At 41.6% G+C, this 26,619-nt stretch overlaps 1 protein-coding gene across 2 annotated transcripts in view; it reads right to left on the minus strand.

Moving 5' to 3' along the window:
• MTMR6 (myotubularin related protein 6) overlaps nt 1-26,619 on the minus strand; it is a 58,104-nt gene that overhangs the window by 12,413 nt on the left and 19,072 nt on the right. Inside the window, exons 5-12 of one of the 2 annotated variants that reach the window (XM_075851655.1) lie at nt 24,121-24,249; nt 18,810-18,944; nt 18,596-18,728; nt 17,151-17,260; nt 12,907-13,032; nt 10,916-10,965; nt 8,478-8,678; nt 1,756-1,890 (exon numbers count right to left, since the gene is read on the minus strand). In XM_075851655.1, coding sequence (XP_075707770.1) covers nt 1,756-1,890; nt 8,478-8,678; nt 10,916-10,965; nt 12,907-13,032; nt 17,151-17,260; nt 18,596-18,728; nt 18,810-18,944; nt 24,121-24,249 — 1,019 coding nt within the window. Of the gene's footprint in view, nt 1-1,755; nt 1,891-8,477; nt 8,679-10,915; nt 10,966-12,906; nt 13,033-17,150; nt 17,261-18,595; nt 18,945-24,120; nt 24,250-26,619 lie in introns of both variants that reach the window. The other variant, XM_075851654.1, reaches the window with a different exon arrangement.

Consider the following 26,619-nt stretch of genomic DNA (forward strand, 5'->3'; position numbering starts at 1 on the left):
AAATAAATTAGCCCTTTTTAAAAAGAGTAGCCTCCCCCCCCCCCCCCCCCCCCGAAATGTTTCACCAACGTAGTGGCGCCCTCAGGGGAAATAGGGCTTATGGGGGCGAACGCGGCTAGATCCCCTATGCATGATCTCCTAACGTAACTCGAGCTAGACAGGACAGAGAACCAATCAAAACAGCCCTCATTCGGCAAGCCCTTCAGAATAGCGATAGACATGTATATACTCCAATCAGAAGTGCTAAAGCTTCAGCCTATCAAGGGCTTGCTTTTGTGCTGGCGTAATGCTCATAAATGACTCTGAAAACGAACAAGCGCCAATCAGAACCCACTGCGCATGTCAATGGACTTAGTTTTGAAGAGCTTGAAAATGCTTCAGATCAGTGCCAATACCAATGCAATGACAGTACTTAAAGTGTAGCTCAACGTTCGACAAACTTCTGACATGTTATAAAGACATGTCAGAAGTTTGGATTGGTGGGGGTCCGAGCACGGAGACCCCCACCAATCGCTAGAACGAAGATGCTGAAGCACTCGTGTGAGCGCTGAGCTGCTTCGTGTCTGTTCGGCTTTTTCCAGAAAGCCGATGTATCGGTGTACGGGCTCATATTCTTTCTATTGAGTCTGTACACCGGCTATTTCCGGAAATAAATGTATCGAACAGACACGAAGCGGCTGAGCGCTCACACGACCACTTCAGCTGCTTAGTTCTAGCGATTGGTGGGGGTCTCCGTGCTCGGACCCCCACCAATCCAAACTTCTGACATGTCACTATGACATGTCAAAGTTTGTCGAACGTTTAGCTACACTTTAAGGCTGGATACACACGAGCGTGCGCAAAAACCACTTACCAGCTCCGTGTGGCGGCAGCAGCATATGATGCGCGGCTGCGTGATTTTCGTGCAGCCGTCATCATTATGACACTCCCTGATATGTACTAATTAAATACACGTAAGATGGTAATGTAGGATAGGTTAAAAGGAATATACTGATAGATTATTTTGGTAAAGGAGGGTTATAAATTAGGTTCCTTTTTCTATAACATATTGTCAATTCTTCTATTGTCCTTCTGCTCTCAATACAAAAGGCGTCTATTGATATTAAAGATCATAGTCAGAAGGTGAGTATATGAAATATCATTTATGTAATAGCTAGGAGATATAAGACATCATAAGTATGAATTGTACGCTATCGCCGCCATATCGGAATACAGAAGTGAAAATGGCTATATTCATCATACCAATATTTTGAAAAAATATGAAATGAGATAGAATAGAGAACAATATTTAAAACAAGTCATAGGATGCTTCGAGGAATTATCAAAAGTTTATGCTTTATTATAGGTAGGATACAACAGTGAAGCCTTCAACGGGGCTGAGGCTAGGGGGAATCCAACGTGCTTCTTCCTGTAGCAGTCTACGGTCCAAATGACCTCCTCTAGGGCCAGGTTTCACCAAAGTGATCCCCCAAAATTGAAGGGATCTGGTGTCGCACTCATGCGTTGATCTCATATGTCTAGACAATGGAGACTCTTCTTTTCTATTAATTGAAGATATTTCGAAATTCTTCTTCTAAATTGTTGGATAGTTTTGTCTACATAGAATTTGGAGCATGAGCATTTAGCAATGTGTACAACTCCCGAGCTCTGACAGTTTATGATAAGATAATTGATAGAGTTTCCCATAATACAGATAACAACGTCTATGTAAGAATTACCTGCAACGTGATGTATGGACGTAAAAAAGGAGCTTACTTGAAGTTAAAATGGCTGTTGTTTGGTTCCAGAACTGGTTGGGTCTTCAAGGAGTGTAGGTCAAATATAGGATTCTGATACTTGCTCTGCTCATTTAGAAGATGAGCCCATAATGAATGTGTTTTCTCCTTTAATCTGTAGGAAAAAAGTAAAGGAAAAATGTGTAGCTTTCTGAGGTCTTGTTTTTTGCGAGATGTGATGTAGGTTTTTTGGGCTACATTTTGTCAAACACATCAGTAAGCGTTTAATTAATACAATTATATAAATGGCTTAAATGAAAAAAACAAAACCATAAAAACAGTTGCGCAATCTTTACTTCTGTCATTTACCAATCACCAGTGTTCCCTATAAGGTGCACTGCAGCGCACCTTCCACAGTCCGCCCGCTCACTAAAGTTTAAAGCCCGCGGGCGGATGCAGTGGCGTCGCTAGCACCGGAGGGGGCTCCGGTGCTAGTGACAGTCACATTCACTTGTATGTGCGTCATCAGGACGCAGATACAAATGAATACTATAGGCTGCAGGCCACGTTAGGCCTGCAGCCTATAAGGCGCTGGGAAGACTCCCTGCGTAGGCTGGCGTAATGACGTCACATCATCACGCTGGTCTGCGCATGTGTCCCGTCCGAGTGGCAGTGTAGTACTCCGTCCGTCGCGGGAGCGGGGCAAGGTAAGCACAATCTTTTTTTGGGGGGGCTGTGTGGTAATATACAGGGAATTGCTGTGTGGCAGTATATACAAGGGTAGAGGGGGCTGTGTAGAACTATATACAAAGGGAGGGGAGATTGCGGTGTGGCAGTATATAGATCAGGGGGGGAGAGAATTGCTGTGTGGTAGTATATACAAGGGGAGAGGGGGCTGTGTAGCACTATATACAAGAGTGGGGATTGCTGTGTGGCAGTATATACACGGGGGGGGGGGGGGGGAATTGCTGTTTGGTAATATACAGGGGGGGGAATTGCTGTGTAATACTATATTCAAGGGGAGAGGGGGGCTGTGTAGCACTAAACACAGGGGGGGTCACGGTGTAGCACCATATACAAAGGAAGGGGGGCTGTGTGGCAGTATATACAAGGGGTGGTGGCTGTGTGGCAGTATATACAAGGCGAGGGGGGATTGCTCTGTGACCGTATATACAAGGCGAGGGGGATTGCTGTGTAGCAGTATATACAAGGGGAGAGAGATTACTGTGTGATAGTATATACACGGGGAGGGGGATTCCTGTCTGGCAGTATATACAAGGGGAGGGGGATTTCTGTGTAGGAGTATATACAAGGGGAGGGGGATTGCTGTGTAGCAGTATATACCAGGGGAGGAGGGCTGTGTGGCAGTATATACAAGGAGAGGCGGGATTGCTGTGTGGCAGTATATACAAGAGGGCTGTGTGGCAGTATATATATATATATATATATATATATATATATACACACATATATACACCAGGGGCTGTGTGGCACTATATATGCAAGGGGGCTGTGTGTGGTACTATATATACATAAGGGAGCTGTGTGGCACTATATATATATATATATATATATATATATATACACACACACACACACACACACACACACACACACACACACACACACACGGGGGCTCTGTGTGGCACTATATATACAAGGGGGCTGTGTGTGGCACGATCTACAGGCGATCTGTGTGGCACTATCTATAGGGGCAGTGGTGTAATGAAGGATTCTTTCATTAATGCCTATAATTGGTGTTTATAACGGTCTATTTTACTGGTGTACTTGTAATAATATAGTATGTAAAAAAGTAATTAAACTAATTTAAAATACGTTTTCTTATTCTCTTATTTAGTACGCTATATTTGCGTTTACTGGGGGTATTACTTTTGGTCATCAGATCGGCCACCATTGATGGAGACTTGCCCTTTTCCTTAACTTCCCTGCTCAGGAGCTGCCAAGGCATAGAGTGAACATTGCCGATCACCATAAATAACATGTTCTCTGTATTGTACGGGTTGTTACAGCATCAAATTCAACTGTACCCGTGTCCGGAGGACGCAAATACAGTTGGAACAGAGACATCAGTGAGTGGCTCGTAACCCCCCGGAGGTCTTCACACGACCCTCCAGGGGGTCGTGACCCACAGTTTGGGAAACGCTGATCTATGTCATATATACCGTATTTTTCGGACTATAAGACGCACCCAGCATTTAGACCACAGAAAATAGGAAAAAAATTATTTGTTAAAAGATAATTGATTCTGTTTCACCACATTCTGAGAGCCAAAACTTTTTTTATATTTTTTTTATCGATTGAGCGGTGTGAGGGCTTTTTTTGCGGGACGAAATTCTTTTATTTTTTACATTGTGCTTGGGGAAAAATGGGAAAAGGCTTCTTTTTTTTTTTACACTCCTAAAAATGTATCTAACATTGTTTTTTACACATTTTATTTGTTCCCCTAGGGGACTTGAACCAGCGGCCACTTGGTTACATGTGGAGTTACTGAAACAGCGTAACTACGCTGTTTCCCTAACTCCCATAGTAGTGAATGGCAGTTACGGAAGCAGTGTAGCATGCGAGCTACGCTGTTTCTGCAACTACTGTTCAGTTCTATGGGAGTTCCGGAAACAGAGTAACTCCACATGTAACCAAGTGGCCGGGAGCGCACAGAAAGCTAGAACGGGTTTAGGGGGCCCCGTTCTAAAGATAGGTGTGGGTCCCAGAGGTGGGACCTGCATCTATCTGACATTTATGACATATCCTGTGGATATGTCCTAAATGTCCTTCATAGAAAACCCCTATAAATGCCGCAGTCGCTATTGACCACGGCATTTAACTAGTTAAAGGGGTTTGCCATAAAACACATCCACAGAATAGGGGCTACATGTGAGATCACTGGGGGTCCGAGCGCTGGGACCCCCAGCGATAAGGAGAACAGGGGACCGAAAGTCATCCAAAGCGCTACATGAGAAGCCTGGACTTCCGGGTTCTGTGTCTGGCTTATCTGTTCCGCAGCTCCATAGAGATCAATGGAGAGCAGCTCGCGCATGCGCAGAAGAATCCCATTGATCTCTATGAAGCTGCTGGACACAGAACGCGGAAGTCACAGCTTTTCGTGCAGCGCTCTTGGTAACTTTCGATCCCCGTTCTCCTTATCGATCACACATGTATCCCCTATCCTGTGGATAGGGGATACATGCGTTTTATGGCACAACCCCTTTAAACTGCCAGGAACAGCGAAATTGCTGTTCCTGGCCGTTATAGCAGCGTGTCAGAAGCGGACACCTGCAGTGTATGGAGTGGGCTCAGCGCGTGAGCCCGCTCCATACATCACCCTCCTCCAGCTCCATGATGTGCCGGCACGTCATGGGTCGGGAAGGGGTTAAGTAATGAAGCGGTCATGGGGCCCGGCGATGCCGGATCCCTTGACTGCGGACTATAAGACGCAGGGACTTTTTAGCAAGATTTATTCTTGCTAAAAACAGCGCCTTATAGTCTGAAAAATACGGTATCTATCCTCCCACCTGTCCAAGGCAGTTATTTTATTAGTATAAAATAAATGAATATAGATTTATGGCAATTAAGAAACCTCAAACTCCAACCTTCTATGCCCTCCCAAAGATACACAAGGTGATCACCCCTCTCAAGGGTCGTCCAATAGTTTTAGTGATAGGGGGACTTATGCAAAACGTGGGGATTTATATAGACAAAGTCCTCAGAAATTTTGTAGAAGCCTTATCTTCACACACAAGAAACACAATGGATTTACGATCAAAAATCAATGGTATCACGGAAGACCACAACACTATGAATAGTACACACTGAACAGTAGTTACAGACACGGCGTAGCTCTCATGCTACGCTGCTTCCGTAATGGCCATTCACTACTATGGGACTTACGGAAACAGCCTAGCTCAGCGGGCTACGCTGTTTTCGTAACTCCCGACAATATAGTCAGGAAGTGGCCGGGAAGCAGCGAGAGCAGAAGAAAGTAGAACAGGGTTTAGGGGGCCCCGTTCTAGAAATAGGTGCAGGTCCCAGAGGTGGGACCCGCATCTATCTGACATATCCTGTAGATATGAGAAAGACCCTCCACCTGTCACGGGTCAAAACGTTGCCATTTTTTTACTGGATGTTTGACCAATAAAAGAACATATTGATTGAAATTTGGGAGACGTGTGCGGCTGTTCAACCATACTTTTTCTGAGGATTATATCCTGTAGACATGTCATAAACGTCTCTGGAGGGAATCGCTCCCTTAGATATACAGTGTACTAATATTTTACACCAAAAAATGGTGCATGTGTTTAATAAAGTGGTACTTTTTAGTCTCCTCTTAGGCCTCATGCACACGACCGTGCAGTATTTACAGTCAGTAAATACTGCACAGACGGGCCGCGGAGTATCACCCAAATCAAAAACTATAAGAGCACAGCCCGTAAATGCAAAAAATAGGACATGTCCTATTTTCTGCGAGTCATTTCTACAGCCCGGAGGCACACCCGTAAATATACGGTAACGTGTCCGTGGGCGATAGAAATTAATGAGTCCGCAATTTCAGATCCGTAGTTGCGGATAAAAATTACGGTCGTGTGCATGTGGCCGCTATGCCCTTTTCTCTCAACACCTTTCAAAATGATCAAAGTAGGCATAATAGTATCTAAAAATACAATATAGATTTGGCACAAGATAGTGTAGAGTGCCACAATAGAATTCTGTCAGATGTACCTTAGTAAATCTCCCCAAAGTTTATGGCGTGCACAATTTCGGAGACACAATCAAGTAAAACATGTTTAAAACCTGTAAAAATCTTAGTGATTTGTGGTATCAAAGATGGATTTCGTCATTTGCCTTTGGAATCTACAGCAGCCGTAATGTGTGCCCGAATCCTTACTCCAGGTCCTATTGACAAACCCACCTAATAATTATTCTTATCATTATTAGAGAAACCTTCGTAATTGTGTAAGCACAGCTGAAAGAGGCTCTGTCACCAGATTGTGCAACCCCTATCTGCTATTGCAGCAGATCGGCGCTGCAATGTAGATTACAGTAACGTTTTTATTTTTAAAAAACGAGCAATTTTGGCCAAGTTATGACCATTTTTGTATTTATGCAAATGAGGCTTTCTAAAGTACAACTGGGCGTGTTGAAAAGTAAAAGTACAACTGGGCGTGTATTATGTGCGTACTACGGGGAGTGTTTACTACTTTTACTAGCTGGGCGTTCTGATGAGAAGTATCATCCACTTCTCTTCACAACGCCCAGCTTCTGGCAGTGCAGACACAGCCGTGTTCTCGAGGGATCACGCTGTGTCGTCACTCACAGGTCTTGCATCGTGTCAGACGAGCGAGGACACATCGGCACCAGAGGCTACAGATGATTCTGCAGCATCATCAGCGTTTGCAGGTAAGTAGCTACATCGACTTACCTGCAAATGCTGATGCTGCTGCAGAATCAACTGTAGCCTCTGGTGCCGATGTGTCCTCGCTCGTCCGACACGATGCAGGACCTGGGGCAGGAAGTGAGTGACGACACAGCGTGATCTCTGGAGAACACGGCTGTGTCTGCACTGCCAGAAGCTGGGCGTTAACGAACAGAAGTGGATGATACTTCTCGTCAGAACGCCCAGCTAGTAAAAGTAGTAAACACGCCCCGATGTAACACACATAATACACGCCCAGTTGGACTTTTACTTTAAACACGCCCACTTGGACTTTTGCAAGCCTCATTTGCATAACTACAAAAATGGTCATAACTTGGCCAAAAATGCTTGTTTTTTAAAAATAAAAACGTTACTGTAATCTACATTGCAGCGCCTATCTGCTGCAATAGCAGATAGGGGTTGCAAAATCTGGTGACAGAGCCTCTTTAGGCAAGCCAATTGTCTTTGATGAACTTACAGAATGAATTGCAAAGCTATATTAGCCATTACAATGGGTAAAATAAGTCAGACAATGCAGTGAATGACTCAGAAGAGTATTATGGCGGCACACAGAGTTCAGTAATTCAGGGTCCATACATGAGCCCTAAATTTAAAGAAGCACTCTGTTGTTTTTTTCTATAATTAGGAACCCCCCTCCCCCAATATATATATAGTTCTTCTCTTTGGTTGGGTCATGTGACCTCACTCTGACCTGAGTCAGCATCTGCACTTCCTGATTTATGGACTGTACCAAACAGGTACTCCACAGAGGGGATACAGAAACAACCATCACTAACTACTGTGTGACAATTATGCGTCTGCTCATCAGTAGTTAGTAACATAAGTTATATCTTCATTCGAAAAGAGTCATATCTTCATTCCTCAAGCATTTGAGTGAACCCTGCCTCCTTACTTTGATTGACAGCTCCTTGCCTCCCCCTAGCACATACGAAATAACGCGCTTGCGCATCGATGTCCTGTTCTGGTGCGTGCGCACAACGGGATATCATAGTGGCGCATACGCCGTAACTAGATTTGAAACCCGGGGGCGAAGCAGGGAAGGGTATTGGACCACACACGATGGGCGCATGTGCGCTATCTCAGACGAGATTTAGGCCTTCAGGGCGGGCCAGTTTTCAGCAGTGGAGAGCAGAAGAAGATGAACGAATTGCAGGAAGACCAACTCAGTAATTTTAAATCAAAGTTATCACATTGCATAAAATAAACAGCTCAGTGACGAGATCAGCTCTGCTACATCTGTAAATATACTAAAAAAAAAAAAAAAAAAAATCAGCCTTAGTACATTTCTTTTCCCATCAGGAAAGATCACTAACCTTAGTTCTTCTCGCTCCTTTTCACACTTTCCAATAAAGTTTCCAAACTGACAGGAATGTACATGCTCATGTATTTGAAGTAGAAACGCTTCATTGTACTCAAAGGCCAGAGGGAATTGCTCGGTGAGATGCCAGACACACTCCAAAAACTGTGTGAACACCGGGGAGATCTCCTTAGATTCACTGTCTAACTGTCCGCACCTAGAACCAAATTCACATTTCTTCATTTCACAAGACAACTATCAGCAGAACATCAATGCAGGAAATAAAGTAAAATGTGGTTTGTTTTAATCAGTTTTGAGGTAATAAACTTATTCAAAGAACACAACCCCTAAAAAACTAAAAAACAATCACAAGCAAATATAAATCCTTTCAGCCATTTCTTGGTTACATCTTCTGGTAAAGGAAGGCGCCAACCAATATATAACTAATAGCTTCTAAAGGGGTTGCCTTCCAACTTACCTAGACTCCCTCTGAAAAGCAGATCTGCCTAGTTATAACACAATACGGGATACATAATGTATGTGGAATTAGGAAGATTTGCTATTCTAACAGGAAAAGCTGAGGGACAACCCCCGAGGAGCAGTAATGATGGTCATATTGGTTGTGGCCCAAGCTATTTACTTCCAGTTCAAACCTAAAACTCTAATATTCTGTAAGCTCACAGCATCTTCTGGACCAGCAGAATGTTGGATTAGCCGTTCCTTTGGACTACATGATGTTTTAGCTTAAGTATAAAAAAGGGGCTGTAAACACAAAACCAGGAGAAAAGAAACAAAAAACAATCCTTCATATATTGTGCATGGGGAGCTATTTTTAAATATCATCGGTCACTAGTTTAGTAGTGCCCCATCTCCTAGCTAATCTAATATACGCCGTCACACTGATAATGCCAGTGAAAATTATGTCCCAAAACTTTTATTATTTTAAAAGTTATGAGCTTTTTTCTAAATATGCAAATGAGCCTATACTAAACGAGTGGGTGTCAACAGCAGCGATTCTCCTGAGGTGGAGCTGCCTCACAGCCTGTGACGCTGTCCAATCAGCATGAAGCTGCTTCAGACAGTGTGAGAGACTGAGGCTGGAGAAGGGGGATCACTTCAAATAGCCATATCTCCAGCTGTGGTTCTGGTGGCATATGAAAGAGAAGATTCTAGTCTTTCATAGGACACCAGGATCGCAGTTCTAGCTGTGACACAATCGGAGATATCACCAGTTGAATACAGTCGGGAATAGAAGCCATGTACTATATGATCACTCTGTGTTGCTGGGCAAGGAAGGGGGAGAAGCTGTAAGCTGATTGGACAGCGTCATACAGAAAACATTACACCGCCCAGAGTGAAAAGAAAGAGTCACCTCCTAATTTGTAAATATAGCCAAATTAGTAAAATGCTCGTAACTTTGTAAATAATAAATGTTTCTTGAAGAAAAAAAAAAAAAAATCACACTGTAGTTATTATCAGCAGCAAAGTGCCTATTAGATTAGTTAGGAGATAGGGCATTAATAAACTAGTGATAGAGTCTTTAAGGATTACAAAATCATCAGGTTTTACTTATTTATTTCATCAGTATTTCAGTACACGTCGTTCTCTGCACATTTTAATAATAGATCTGTGTCCAAATACTGAATAAAGCAGCTCTGTCTGCCTCTCTCCGAGCAGGAAATCCCAGCAGGATTAAGAGTAACCATTAGCAGAAGAGATACATGCAGCACATCAGTCCAGTCTCTCAACTGGGGAAACTGGCTCAGACTCCTTATCACCTCTCAAACACTGAAAAAGCAGCAATTACTTCTCTGCTAAAACGTAAATCTGTATTTTGATGGCGCAGAGCTTCCATTTTTTTTTTTTTTTAATTACGTATTTTAGAATTGGCTCTAGGCATAAGATAAATGTCAGCCGATTTCAGTCTTCCCTGATTTTTGATAATTATTTGGCCACATTCTTTCATTTGACAACTGACAGACGACCTGTAGAAGTTTTTCTTTGTTTGGTAGTCCATCAATAAACAGTGGCTATGAAGAGCGTCTTGCTCCCTCTCGGGGACCAGTCATGTCTGTGCATTACCCTGACGGCCATGGGTGCTATGTAATTCTTCATTTCCCATGTGGTGATGCTACAATGAAACATTTGTTTCGCAGTCCGTCCCCCCACAAATTACAGCAGATTGCTGCTGGAGGTCCCTGGGACACCCGGTGATCAACTTATTTTTAAAGGGATCCTTCTAACAAGCAGGGATGGTCCAAAGCAGACAACCTTTTAGTGTAATGAGCGGTGTACCGGTGTTAGTTGGATATGATCAGGTTTTTCAGTGACAGAAAACAGAGATTTTGAAAATGTTAAATAACTAAAATACAGAACTATACTAGAAAATGGTAGAACTTTTCATGACACATTAAATAAGACCTAAAATTGGAGAACAATATTAACAATATTCACCTGTCTGCAAACTTGTGCCCAAATGATATCCAGTCTTTCTCAATTAAAACCTGGAGAGAAGTGGAAGATTTTAATGGATACAGTTCATGAGACTAGTCCTGCAGAGCTGCAGTGTGGAAGCCATTGACAGATAATGGATAGTAGTAATACCCAATAATACTATTACTATACTAATAGTAGCTTATTGGGTAAACACTGGGCGTTCTCAAGCTGTTTTTTCTCTCTTGTTCTGGTCAAGGTCAAGACCACAGGACAATACGACAGGCTGGAAGTGCAATTCAATGTTACTACACCATTGTCTATGTCAGTTGTACTAAGCCAAGTGCCACCTACTGAAATAAATTACATCCAAGTACCCCAAAACCTTACACTGTGATCTGTCAGGTCTCCTATCTGAGGTAAGTGCATGAAAGAGGGGGAGACGTTCTCGGGGATAAATCGTTTTCTATGATTTAATTCAGTATTGATACGTAGAGAGATGTCAAAATGCTGCCAGGACTCCGAGAAAGCCTGTGAGTCCTACTTTCCTCGCCCACACATAGTGATTGACAGCTTTTCCGGTATGAGTTTCTATACAGGAAGAGCTGTCAATCTGCTGCACTCAGATAGGGTATCATAGGAGACCTGACAGATCAGCTTTGAAAGCACAGCATGAGGACAATGCGAGACAAGGGGTGGGATTTATTAAACAACTTACGCTAGCTATCGGGCATTAAAAAGTCGAAAATTTTGGTACACGTCGAATTTTCACAAACATTTGTAACTCTTTGCGGGGGTGAGCAAGGCGACCATCAATACATCAGATTTACTATAATTTACGCCAGAAATTGGATTAAATTATAGTGCATATTGGACAGCCAAAGATACTCCAAATTTATGAAGAGACATGAAATGTCCTTTTCATGGTAGGACTTCGATGGTGTAATTTATGAATTAAAGGGCTTTTCCTGTCCTAAGAAATTGATGGACTATTCTCAGGATAGGCCATCAATATCTCATCAGTTGGGTTCCCAGCACCCCCGCCGATCAGCTGTTTTAAAAGGGGCCTTCCCCTTCATTTCCTTTACTGCGCACACTGTGAATCGCTAACACACATGTGGAAGCGGTTCACAGTATTACAGCCTTCTCCCACTGAAGTAAATTTCTTAGGATTGGAAAAACCCTTTAAGACTGCAAAAAAGATAGAACAACGGTCATCCATGTAATACAAAGACGGGGTCTCTCCGTTCCGGCACATAGAGGGAGGACCATGTGGGGAACCCCCTCTATGATGTCCATATGCCCAAATAGGGCATATGGATTGGCGATTGACTTGATGGAACAATCGTTTTAAGCTGCCCATACACATTAGATTAAAGTTAGTAGGATCGGCCGTCAATCTAATGTGTATGGGGTACTCCTGACAGCAGATGTCTGGGCGGGAAAAAAAAGAATGTCTTGTTGTCTCTTTCTACCCCACTCTAGGCTGAGCTTGCATGTTTATGGAGAGGTCGGAGGAGATTGCCATCATCCAAATGAGTATTTGACCAACACCTACCTTATGTGTATTGACGATTTTACGCTTGGGTAGCTCATAAACGCTCAAGTGCCTGACCATGTACCTACCCGACTCTACACGAGTAGACACATTGCCAAACATATCCTAGTACCACAGATAACTGATCCCAACCTTTCCTATGAGAAACTGATACTTTCTATCCTATTGAGAAATCTATTGCACTAATAGGCTATTGTGGTTGAGAAGTTCTGCACATCATCCCATGTAGGACCTAATTCTCAGCCATTGAGCCAAAAACAATAATGTAAATAACCACCTAAATAGTTTGTCTCTTTAATAATTCTTTCCGTTTTCTTGACCCATATCCTTTATAGAATTTTACATACCTGTAATATTCACTAATTGCAGTCTTCATATCCTATGTACTATCCTGTGTATCATTGTCATTTTTTCCCAGGGAACATATCATATAATAAGGTGGTGTTGAACTTACCATGAATCCTTTGATGGTTCTGTAAAATGGATCAAGCAATAAAGATCCGAGTGAACAGACTTGAGATGTGCGGTCCCAGCCATCAGAACAATGTACTAGCACGCTGGTCTTCTCATCATGTATAGCCTGAAGACAAAGAATTGGATTTCGCTAAATATAAGCACATTCAAGAGTATTCAAGGGTTTACATACCATTAGGCAAGAAAGGGGGCCCAGTCCATGTTAGCAACATCCCTTGTTTTAATGGGTGGTGAGAATCGGTGATGGGATTCCCTATCCTTACGCCCTTTAACGTCAGCTAGGAACTAACCCAAGGATGATGAAAAGGAAATGAGGGGAAACAAGAACTAAGTCCCCCTTTCCCATTTGGTTAGGTGTGTGGCAGCTGGAGGTAGTCCCCATTTTCATCTTTGTTATAGAGCCCCATTACCTCTATGTACGACCCTTGTGGGTAATTATTTCACAGAACAACCTCTGTCCATTAAAAGAACAAAGATTGAAATGAGAAGGAACAGCAATGTAATTGATGGCTGATTATTTTTTTCTATTGTGTAGAAATGAGAATCAGAGCAACCTTTCTAGTCATAGATTGTTCCATAAAATGTGAGACAAGTCTTTTTTGAAGCTTGTTCTACCTTGTGTTTGTTTTTTTTTCAATTATAAAGAATTTATTTAAAAAAATAAAAATAACTTCAAAAATGATAAAAAGTCATGAAAATGTCTCTACTGCTTACAATGGAGACATTTATAAATATGTTGGCCAGCCGTGACTAAAACCACATCCACTCTCCAAAATTTTTAGGTGTTAAGAACAGCTGTTTTTGTTATAGGTTTGGTCACAGCCGTTATTCACGGCATACGAGCCATTTAAAAAGGAAAATTGATTTTTGGATGTTCACAAAATTAGGCCATAAATCTTTTTGTTTTTAGGGTATGCTGCATGAATGAAGTCTGATAATGAAGACTGTTTAAAAAGTTACTTAATTATATTTTTTTTACTATTTTGTGGCAACAGATCCTAAGCACACCTATGTGTCTCCATGGTTACAGACTACAAACAAATCCTATGTAGTCTGATCACGTTTTACTCCTTTTCATCCGCTTCTTAATGTTATCAATAGGGGACATATGGAAGAGAGTAAAAGATGACTGCAGAATCAGACTAGCCAGGGTTTGTTTGGAGTCTGTCACCATGGAGACACAAAGGTCCGCATAGGAGTTGTATACACAAAACGGAACAATTTTTGAATTAAAAATAAAATTGCAAAAGGGGTACATATCCTATAAAATACCAGAGACTAATAGAGACTAGTCCATAGCAGAGACTAATGATATGTTTTCCATGGTTGGTGGGAAGCGTTGATAAACAGAGCGGTCCTGCTTACAAAAAATCTCTTGGATAAAAAAAAAATTAGATTTTTAAAATGGCGCAGACTTGTTTTAAAAATGCGTACGAACCCCTTGTAATTGTTGCTCGCAGCTGCTGCATATTTCAGACACTTTGTAAACATTAAAATGTTTAATGTTAACGTGTCGCTCAAGGATTGCAATGTCTTCAATAAAAAAAAGTTTCCAAAAGTGTGAGAGAGCAACAAAATATCTATAGAAATGTATACATGAGATGAATTGTATTTGATCATATAGAGACTTCCGAGTCCTATGACCTTTTCTAGTTATTATTGTCGCTGGATTTATATTACGGATATCTGGCGGACAGGTCGGTTTAGGGAGAAGAGTTTTGCAGGCGAGCACTTGCATTCTTTCCCTAATTGTAATTCCAGGCAGGGAGGAGCGCAGCCCCAGCTTGACACCAGTGAACAGCCATCACATTCCTCCCTCAGTATCGGCATACATACTAAAGAGTATTCCAAATCCCTGGTTACTCCGCCTGTCATGAAAAAGCTGGAATCCATCTCCTTTCACATTACAGCCTCAGATACCTCTGCATTTGACAGGCACACACTGCTCACTGGATATAGGTTACTTCTTATTATTTCCAGGCGTCCTTAGGGGACATTACTATATAGTATTTTTTCATCATATTCTTTAAGGGGGCTAAATTATGACAATGCAATACATCGGAGACGAACTATCGATGATTTAAAAAAAATCATATCCGATGGCCATTAATCTTTGTACATTACACCGCCCTTTTCTAATGTTAATCCGATTTTTGTGGATATTCTGAATGATTTATATAAGAGATAAGGGATAGATGGGAGTTTCTACTGCTTAACCCCTCGCCATCCCATGACGTACATTTACATCCTGGAAAGTATACAGCGGCTGTGAGATGGTGTAAACGTTTTTCGTATTTGCACTTGCTGGTGCCGGCCGTATTATACAGCCGATATTGCACTCGAATGCCCGATTTGGAGATAACTTCTTTCCCGGACATTTAACCCCTTAGATGCCATAGTTAATGCTGACCCGGCCAGGGCACTATAGGATGTCTATCAGCATTACGGTGACAGGCATAATACACTAGAATATAGACATATTGCAGTGCATTATATGAGCGATCAAGTTTTCGCATGGTCAAGCCACCTATTGGAATTAAAAAAGAAAAAAATCTAAAACAAGAAAGGGAAATAAAATTGTAAATATATTAATGAAATAAAGAACACCTTTTTCACAATAAAAAAAATGCTTTGTTATGTAAATAAATATATAGCAAACATAGTACACGTCATTTTTTTTCGTTTTGCCGCATCTGTAACGACTCAAACGCTAAAATAAACACGTTCTTAAACTCGCACGGTGAACGGCGTAAAAAATTACAATTCAAGAATGGCTAATCTTTTGCTCATTCCATAATACAAAAAAAGGGAATAAAAAGCGTTAAAAAAGCTGTATGTATTCCAAAATGGTGCTAATGAAAATACCAACTCATCCCGCAAAAAAAAAAAGTCCTCAGTCGACGGACGATAATAATACAAAGTGATATAAACATAAATAATACTGAAAAAAGGTATTTTTTTCTTGTGAAAAAGTAGTAAAACAAAACAAATTTGGTATTGCCGTAATTGTACTGAGCTGAGGAAAAAGGTTAAATGCCGTTTATAATAATAAAAGCGAAAAAAAAATAATGGAAGAAATAAAAACATTATATAATTATATAATAAATGACATATACTCCAGAAAGGAGAGATTGAAAAATATAATTTACCCTACAAAAAGCAAGCCCAATGGAAAAACTAAAAAAGTTATGGCTTTTGGAATGCGACATTCGAAAAACGAAAGAAATTGCTGCGTTCTAAAGGCCAAAATAGGCCGCGTCCTTAAAGGGCTTTTCCGAGTTATTTAAAAAATTGCCCAATGTAGAAGAGATGAAAAAAACAAAAACAAACATTTCTCAACTCACAGACCCCCATCATTCCAGCGCCGCCGCTCCGTTCGTTCCCGCACCTGTGTGCCCAGTGTCCTAGCTATCAGCCTGGTAATATTCACTCTTCTCAGCCCGGCCTTATACACGGGTACATAGGCCTCCTTTAAACCCTTTAAAGGGGTTTTCCAAGTTATTTAAAAAAAAATTGATCTTCCCGTTGTATTGGCATAGCTGCAGTGATGACATGCCCGTACACCCACGTGATCGCTGCAGCCAAGCACCGGCCTCAGCGATCACGTGGGTATACGAGGACATCATCGTCACTAGTGTGACTAGAAACATTCAGAGCCAGTGTATTGTGTTATGAGCCATCTACAAGTAATGGGATTTATATAACTGAAGTTATGCAACTTTCGAATATATTTTTGAGATCTCTGCTTGCTGTTTTAGAATGGAAACATTCTTGCTTACTTTCAGAGACTGAACACTTGTGACTTTTTCTGGCGTAATGTTTGCAGCAGATTTCACCCTATGCATTGCAAAGAGTGAAATCGGCAGTGAAAATCCGCAACAAAATTGACATGCTGCGGAACAGAAAATCTGCAGCATGCCCCCAATCCCGCACAGATTTCTTTGGTCTACATGTGGATAGGGTTTTATAAATCCCATCCACATGTATTGTAATGTAAATTGCTGCGGATTTTCGCAACGATTCCACAGAGTCTTCCTTTTAACTCTGGATGAGCCACTGAAATGAAATACTGAATGTTTGCATTCACTGATCGCAAGCAGAGATCATGTTGAAGAACTGATAATATAAGTTAATTAGAAAGTTGCACAAGATTTAATCATACAGTGATTTAGCTTTATTAACATCAAGTACTAAGCAATGTATGAGAGTGTTGGTTTATCTTACCCTGGCTAACCAGACCGAAGCATCCAGCACGGCTTTGATGTGACGCAGCCATCCACAGTTTTCCAGGCCACTTAAAAAGTCGTTTACAGATAAGTTCTTTGACCCACAAACTAATTTTAAAAAAAAAGAGAATAATACAAACATGTGAACAATATAGAAGGGAGAAGTATGTGATACCAGATCAAAAAAACAGAATAATCAATAATCACCACTGGGCAACACGGCTATTGTGGGACTTTACTACTTCAAGGGGCTGCTTAGGGGTGTGTCTGACAACAAGCTTGTTAACTGTTTCCAATGACAACCAGCAGAATTGTGAACGCAGCTCCGCACTATAATACAGACTGTAACGCAGGATCAGTACAAGAAAAGTAATGTATTTATAAAAAGTTACCCAACATCTTAAATACCTCATATCTAATATATATATATATCTATCTACCTTAGAAAAAGGAGAATATTTGACAATATGGGTCGCATTGCATGACTTTAAAAGCAATTTTTAAGTAGGTGTAGATTATATCATTATAACAAAGCCATCACCCTATCAATATCCCTGATTATTTTATATAGTTCTGATGCCTGTGCTCTCTTATCAGCATAAAGTAACAAGTGATGTACACCGCCATCTAGTGGATGAAACACAACATTCAACAATTAGCTGTATAAACTCTTACTTCCGGTGCCCAGACTAACCCATTACATTTGGGGAGCACCGGATTAGCTGTGAATGAATAGATTTTTTTTTTTTTTTTAAATTTACCAAAAGAAAATTTGAAGTGTTTTTCCCCTTTTTCAAATAACGAAGCCAAAAAGATATATATATATATATTTGGTTCTACTGACAATAGGCAATAAAAAAAGACATTTTATAAATGAAATAAAAATTTGCAGCAGCAGTCGTAAAGGAAAGGATTTGAAAATAATTTACGCATAATTTTAAATGGTTCTTCTTACCATAGCAAATGATGGCATATTCAAAGATATACAGATCGATCCGTGTGCTGGTCATACACATTAGATGTAGTTTGGCCGAACCCACTCATTTTGATGGACCGGACAACCATCTAAAGTGTATGGCGGCATCGCTTTCTCCCGGCAGCAGATGTCGGGGGAGAGAAGGATTGGACTGATGAATTTCAACTTGCCCGATCCATATGTTTGTTTGGAGATAAGCCGCTGCTAGAGGAGTCTGACAGCAGCTTTCTCACTTCTCCCCATGTAGAACGCATGCACGCTCAGCCGAGGGACATTGGTTAGTTTGTTCTTAGGATTGGCGGGGGTAACCGAACGATATGCAATAAAATTTAAATATGGGAGTCGCTCCTGCTACTGAAGGGGTTAATAAACCAGTGAATTCCACTTTTTATTTCACCCCGAATACATTATAGTGCAGTATGTATAAAAACGGATCACATTATACCAGAAAAGACTGCATCACGTACCTTCCATAAGTTTCTGCAAACTCGATCTCATCACGTGAATATTCTCAATACCGACAAACTGGAACTTGATGTTAGAATAATTGTCTGCGTTCTCGTAGCCTTTGCCTGCCGCTCTGTTTGCCATGGCATTCAACTGTAAATTGACAAAATATGTTCTCATGAAATAGAGGACATGATGTGCACAATAGTAAATATGGAGACGACATGCACTCACCTTCGGCCTAGTATCCATTACATACATGGTCCGCCAAACAGGATTAGCTTTACTAACTGACTGCAGCATATGCTCATCTTCCAGACATCTTGCACTAAAACCAGACAAGGGCTGACTACACCTGCAAATGGTCACCTACAGAGAAGAAAAATAATCAAGCGATTTACCACATATATATATATATATATATATATATATATACATACAGTGAAGGAAATAAGTATTTGATCCCTTGCTGATTTTGTAAGTTTGCCCACTGTCAAAGACATGAACAGTCTAGAATTTTTAGGCTAGGTTAATTTTACCAGTGAGAGATAGATTATATAAAAAAAAAAAACTGAAAATCACATTGTCAAAATTATATATATTTATTTGCATTGTGCACAGAGAAATAAGTATTTGATCCCCTACCAACCATTAAGAGTTCAGCCTCCTCCAGACCAGTTACACGCTCCAAATCAACTTGGTGCCTGCATTAAAGACAGCTCTTACATGGTCACCTGTATAAAAGACTCCTGTCCACAGACTCAATGAATCAGTCTGACTCTAAGACCTCATTTACACGAGCGTAATATACGCGCGTGCGACGCGCATGCTTTTCACGCGTGTCGTACGCACCTATATTACTCTATGGGGCAGTGCAGACGATGCGTGAATTTTGCGCAGCGCGAGTGCGTTGCGTAAAACTCAAGACATGTTCTATAATCGTGCGTTTTTCGCGCATCACGCACCCATTGAAGTCAATGGGTGCGTGAAAACCACGAAGGTCGCACGGAAGCACTTCCGTGCGAACTGCGTGATTCGCGCAAGAGCTGTCAAACTGAATGTAAACAGAAAAGCACCACGTGCTTTTCTGTTTATAAACATCCGAACGGAGTGTCTTAGACATGAGCGAACCGAACTTTACCGGGTTCGGCCAAACTCGTTTTGACCGAACCCGGCAGGAGACAATCACTGTGCAGGGTGCTGAAAGAGTTAAACTGGTTCAGCAGCCTGGACAGTGACTTCCAATTCCAATATACGTGAACGTGTAAAAAAAAAAAAAAGTTCTGACTTACCGATAACTCCCGGCTTCTTCCTCCAGTCTGACCTCCCGGGATGACAATTCAGTCCAAGTGACAGCTGCAGCCAATCACAAGCCAAGCACAGGCTGCAGTGGTCACATGGACTGCCGCGTCATCCAGGGAGGTGGGGCCAGATGTCAAGAGAGGCGCGTCACCAAGGACGCGTCACCAAGGCAACGGCCGGGAAGTTCTCGGTAAGTACGAACCTCTTTTTTTTTAAACAGGTTACTCGATATGGTGATCGGAATGCACTGTCGAGGGTGCTGAAAGAGTTACTGCCGATCAGTTAACTCTTTCAGCACCATGGATAGTGACTGACGTCGACTAGCCTCATCTCTATGATGGCGGCTGCGCGAATATCACGCAGCCGCGCATCATACACGGATGACACACGGAGCTGTCAAGTGCCTTTTGCGCACGCAAAACACTGCGTTTTTTGCGCGCGCAAAACGCACACGCTCGTGTAAATGAGGCCTAACTTCTACAACATGGGTAAGACCAAAGAGCTTTCTAAGGATGTCAGGGACAAGATCATAGACCTGGCTGGAATAGGCTACAAAACCATAAGTAAGACGCTGGGTGAGAAGGAGACAACTGTTGGTGCAATAGTAGGAAAATGGAAGACATACAAAATGACTGTCAATCGACATCGATCTGGGGCTCCATGCAAAATCTCACCTCGTGGGGTATCCTTGATCCTGAGGAAGGTGAGAGCTCAGCCGAAAACTACACGGGGGGAACTTGTTAATGATCTCAAGGCAGCTGGGACCACAGTCACCAAGAAAACCATTGGTAACACATTACGCCGTAATGGATTAAAATCCTGCAGTGCCCGCAAGCTCCCCCTGCTCAAGAAGGCACATGTACAGGCCCGTCTGAAGTTTGCAAATGAACATCTGGATGATTCGGAGAGTGATTGGGAGAAGGTGCTGTGGTCAGATGAGACTAAAATTGAGCTCTTTGGCATTAACTCAACTCGCCGTGTTTGGAGGAAGAGAAATGCTGCCTATGACCCAAAGAACACTTATGGAGGGAGCTGAAGATCCGAGTTGCCAAGCGACAGCCTCGAAATCTTAATGATTTACAGATGATCTGCAAAGAGGAGTGGGCCAAAATTCCATCTAACATGTGTGCAAACCTCATCATCAACTACAAAAAACGTCTGACTGCTGTGCTTGCCAACAAGGGTTTTGCCACCAAGTATTAAGTCTTGTTTGCCAAAGGGATCAAATACTTATTTCTCTGTGCACAATGCAAATAAATATATATAATTTTGACTATGTGATTTTCTGTTTTGTTTTTTTTTTATATATATAATCTATCTTTCACTGGTAAAATTAACATAGCCTAAAAATTCTAGACTATTCATGACTTTGACAGTGGGCAAACTTACAAAATCAGCAAGGGATCAAATACTTATTTCCTTCACTGTATATATATATATATATATATACACACAGCCTGAGGACTGAAATAAGCCAAAGTTTACACATATAGATTGGGAGTAATTATCTGACCACATTAGAACTGAAAGCACAGTGCTCACTTCTCTAAAAGGAACATGAAATCTACAAGTAAACGGAAAGGAACCGCTATCTGCCAGTGTGCATGACTTTCTGCAGGCTTGAGAAACAAATACTCTTTTTGAAATCTTGCAAACACAGAAAATGTTAATTTCCTTCTAATACACTCCACTATTACAAGGGAGGAATAGCTCAATAAGCAGGGTTCAGTTTACATGTTCTTCTATTGAAGTCAGAGCATCGAAGGAAGGTTCCTCCAGCTGGATGCCTCCCAGAAACTGATTGGTCGGATTTAAGGTATTTCGGAAGGATGGAAGGATGGATAGACATGAGGATAGAGGGATAGACATGAGGATAGAGGGATAGACATGAGGATAGATGGATAGACATGAGGATAGATGGATAGACATGAGGATAGATGGATAGACATGAGGATAGATGGATAGACATGAGGATAGATGGATAGACATGAGGATAGATGGATAGACATGAGGATAGATGGATAGACATGAGGATAGATGGATAGACATGAGGATAGATGGATAGACATGAGGATAGATGGATAGACATGAGGATAGATGGATAGACATGAGGATAGATGGATAGACATGAGGATAGATGGATAGACATGAGGATAGATGGATAGACATGAGGATAGATGGATAGACATGAGGATAGATGGATAGACAGATAGATAGATGGATAGACATGAGGATAGATGGATAGACATGAGGATAGATGGATAGACAGATAGACAGACAGACAGATAAAAACACCAAAAAGTTATCCCTACATGCTATAATAAGACCAAATCAAACGTATCTTAGAAAAATACAAAATGACTTTATTGAAAACAAACAACACAGTTGATCAAGACACTTTAAAAATTACCACCCATAAAAACAATGTACAGACAGTACAAAGAGAATAGACAGTGTTGAATATAAGGCAGGGCAAACAATGGTAGTATTATGCATACCTTATCATAGACTATAAAGTATGTATCCTGAGTATAAATGTACTTATATCAATCACCACAGCAAATGCCTAGAGTATGACCACAAAGAATGTATGGTAACAGTCATGGAAAAGAAAAATCACTAAGACCTCAAGATACGCATACAAAAACCCACCATGAGCCATTCCACTGCCACAACACTGTCAGAACACCCCAACGCGCGTTTCAGATAACCCTTCTAAAAGGAGTGCATGATGGCCTAAACATAAGATTTGTCTTTCATTTTTGGAAATAATAAATGATTGACTTTCCGCAACTCTAAATCATTGCATTGAAGAGCGGCTGCGCACACAAGGCCCGCTCTCCACCAGCGGCAAGAACTAAAATATTCCCATGATCAGTGGGGGCCCACTACGACCCCCAGCGTTCCTGACAATGGGCTGGTTTTAGTTCTATTGACAAGTCATAAAATACTGTGGTGGTTAAACCCCTTTTATACACAATTTCTAATTCTCATAGATGTGGTTTCTTGCCACGTAATCCAATGGTAACAAATGAAGGGATTGTTCACTGCGCTGGTAGATAATCTATGAAAGTCGTTTTGCTAAATTTATTTAACCTTTTATTTTTTTCTCCTTATTGTCATTGTTTTCTATGAGAATTAAAAGTTACGCGTCCTGTACTTTATTTTTTGCTGGCTCTGACATTCACAGGTCCTTCTCTAAATTAATAGAACCCATGCACGAGACTCTCCGGGTGTCAGCTGGCCGCCTCGGCGACTGTACCGCACAGAGTGCACCCTGCGCCCCCCCACGCCTGATGTCAGATCTGAAGGGACACTTTAAAGGGAATGTCCACCTCAAAACACCATGAAAGGAATATATTAGGACTGGCAAAGACCTTTTAAAAACATTCTCCCGCCCATTTCTTTAGGTTCATAATTTTGCGCTGATTATTTTCTTAAGATATCTTTATAGTGGTCGCTGCTCAGTTTTTCTGATACAGAACTCCAAATCCCTTGTATAGAGTCTTATCATTCAACTCTACCTATTATTTTATCTTTCACCTACCTCATCTACTGCATATGGTTTAAAAGGGTTTTCCATAATTGATTTCCATCACCTATTCACAGGATAGGTGATAAATATCTGATCAGTTGCGGGACCCCCACCGATCTCGAGAACGGGCTTATGCGCAACGTATGAATGCAGCGAAACTGCGCATACTCAGCCAACACTCTATTAACGGTCTATGGGGCTGCCGGAGATTTAAAAAAAAATTTATAGAGCGGTGGCCGAGCATGCGCAGTACCGCCTCATTCATATGGGGCGCAAAGGGACAGCTAGGTAAGCTTGTTCTCAAGATCGGTGGGGGTCCTAGTGGTCGGACCCCCACCGACCAGATGTTTATCGCCTATCCTGTGGATAGCTAAAAAAAATATTGATTATGGGACAACCCCTTTAATGTATAAGCTCCTGCACTCCCTCTAGTGGTGGCTGCGGGCAGCCAGAATTTTAACTCTGTCTATGCAGGGGATTTGGAACTCAGTATCAAAAAGAAGAAAACTCTGACCATTCAAAAGATGTATTAGGAAAATGAATAAGCATAGAACAAGTGGTATTTAAGGTTTAAACATTCACTTTAAAGCCTTACAGCACATTGAAGACAGATAAATATTCTTACCCCCCCCCAGTCAACCCCCTCAAGTCATTAACATTAGGTTTGTAGATTTCAAAATAATTTATTATGGAAGAAGATGAAGATACCTGGGTCTCCGGGTGATAATAGGACAGCACTGGAAACCTGCCTTTACTTCTGAACTTTGAGCTCCCGACAATGATGGGCTTACTAGCAGTAACTGGTACATACAGGTCTTTCGGATAGGTCTCACACACCTGAAATACAAAAAAACGGATTAACACAATAATAAGAAGAATAAATTCCTAATACTAGGTTACGGCTATGCCCACACTAAAGGTTATATCAAACTTTATTGTATTTTTGCTTATAAATTACATTTGATTTTCACTCAATATGGAAAAATGGCCATCAGAGCAGTAATCCCAGAAAATGATAATATCCCTAAGAATTTTTTTTTACTAAACTTTAGCTGTTCTGATTCACTAAAATTTACCTTTTGAATGATATTCCCTTTTTAAAAACGAAAATTCTAAATAGGTTGAAAATGATGTGCCATTAATTTCTTTAAAAAAACAAAAAACTTAATAGTAATCTGCACTTTGGTTTTCTAAAATCGAGCTCCAAATCCCTTGCAGAGACAAAGTTAATAATTAAAATTCTGGCTGTCTGCAACCACCACTAGAGGGAGCTTATATGCCTACTGCATACTGATAATACATTGAATAATGAAACAGGATGCAATTTGCTGCTAAGCTCCACAAGTGGTGGCAGAAGGCAGCCAGAAGTTATTCTACTTCATCATTAACGCCTATGCAGGAAATTTGGAGCGCTGCACCAGAAAATGTTGGACTGTTATAAAGATATATTATGAAATTAATGAGAATAGAAATTTTGAACTTAAATGCGTTGACATGGAAATTATTTTACATACAAGAGGGGTTATCTTGAGTTAAAAAAGTTGCACTAAGTTTCAGGTTGCAATCTTTTTTCCTTAATTCATTTTCAGACCCCTTGATAAGCAATTTGCAACCTTCTACTAGTTTCAGACTTTCCTTATGAGGACGTGTCTCTCCCAGTAATGCATCCTGGATGTAAGATCTGTGTGTCCAGGATGCTGCTGCCTACACTAGCTCTCATATATCAGCACAGCTTCATCCCCTTCTACAGCCCATGAGGGATCTCTTCTCTCTGGTGCTGACTAATGCTGGTGTGTGTAGGTGTGTGTGTAGGTGTGTGTGTGTAGGTGTTTTTGTAGGTGTGTGTGTAGGTGTGTGTGTGTAGGTGTGTGTGTGTGTGTAGGTGTGTGTGTGTGTGTGTGTGTGTGTGTGTGTGTGTAGGTGTGTGTGTGTGTGTGTGTGTGTGTGTAGGTGTGTGTGTGTAGGTGTGTGTGTGTGTGTAGGTGTGTGTAGGTGTGTGTGTGTAGGTGTGTGTGTGTGTGTAGGTGTGTGTAGGTGTGTGTGTGTGTAGGTGTGTGTGTGTAGGTGTGTGTGTGTGTGTAGGTGTGTGTAGGTGTGTGTGTGTGTAGGTGTGTGTGTGTGTAGGTGTGTGTGTGTGTAGGTGTGTGTGTGTGTAGGTGTGTGTGTGTGTAGGTGTGTGTGTGTGTAGGTGTGTGTGTGTAGGTGTGTGTGTGTAGGTGTGTGTGTGTAGGTGTGTGTGTGTAGGTGTGTGTGTGTAGGTGTGTGTGTGTAGGTGTGTGTGTGTAGGTGTGTGTGTGTAGGTGTGTGTGTGTAGGTGTGTGTGTGTAGGTGTGTGTGTGTAGGTGTGTGTGTGTAGGTGTGTGTGTGTAGGTGTGTGTAGGTGTGTGTGTGTAGGTGTGTGTGTGTAGGTGTGTGTGTGTAGGTGTGTGTGTGTAGGTGTGTGTGTGTGTGTAGGTGTGTGTGTGTAGGTGTGTGTGTGTAGGTGTGTGTGTGTAGGTGTGTGTGTGTAGGTGTGTGTGTGTAGGTGTGTGTGTGTAGGTGTGTGTGTGTAGGTGTGTGTGTGTAGGTGTGTGTGTGTAGGTGTGTGTGTGTAGGTGTGTGTGTGTAGGTGTGTAGGTGTGTGTGTGTAGGTGTGTGTGTGTGTAGGTGTGTGTAGGTGTGTGTGTGTAGGTGTGTGTGTGTAGGTGTGTAGGTGTGTGTGTGTGTGTGTGTGTGTGTGTGTGTAGGTGTGTGTGTAGGTGTGTGTGTAGGTGTGTGTGTAGGTGTGTGTGTGTGTAGGTGTGTGTGTGTGTGTGTAGGTGTGTGTGTGTGTAGGTGTGTGTGTGTGTAGGTGTGTGTGTGTAGGTGTGTGTGTGTGTGTAGGTGTGTAGGTGTGTGTAGGTGTGTGTGTGTGTGTGTGTGTGTGTGTGTGTGTGTGTGTGTGTGTCAACCAGCTATGTTAAGGAGTTACACAGACTACTGCAGCAAAAGGGAAGTACATTTTAATGAAGGGTATTTAGAAAGCAAATGAACAATGAAGATTAATTTTAGAGCGAAGGTGTACATAGCCTTTTAAAGGAAAGGTGTGTGTGTGTAGGTGTTTTTGTAGGTGTGTGTGTAGGTGTGTGTGTGTGTAGGTGTGTGTGTGTGTGTGTGTAGGTGTGTGTGTGTGTGTAGGTGTGTGTGTGTGTGTAGGTGTGTGTGTGTGTGTAGGTGTGTGTGTGTGTA

Source organism: Rhinoderma darwinii, chromosome 2 (assembly GCF_050947455.1).
Source record: "Rhinoderma darwinii isolate aRhiDar2 chromosome 2, aRhiDar2.hap1, whole genome shotgun sequence".
Classification (NCBI taxonomy): Eukaryota; Metazoa; Chordata; class Amphibia; order Anura; family Rhinodermatidae; genus Rhinoderma; species Rhinoderma darwinii.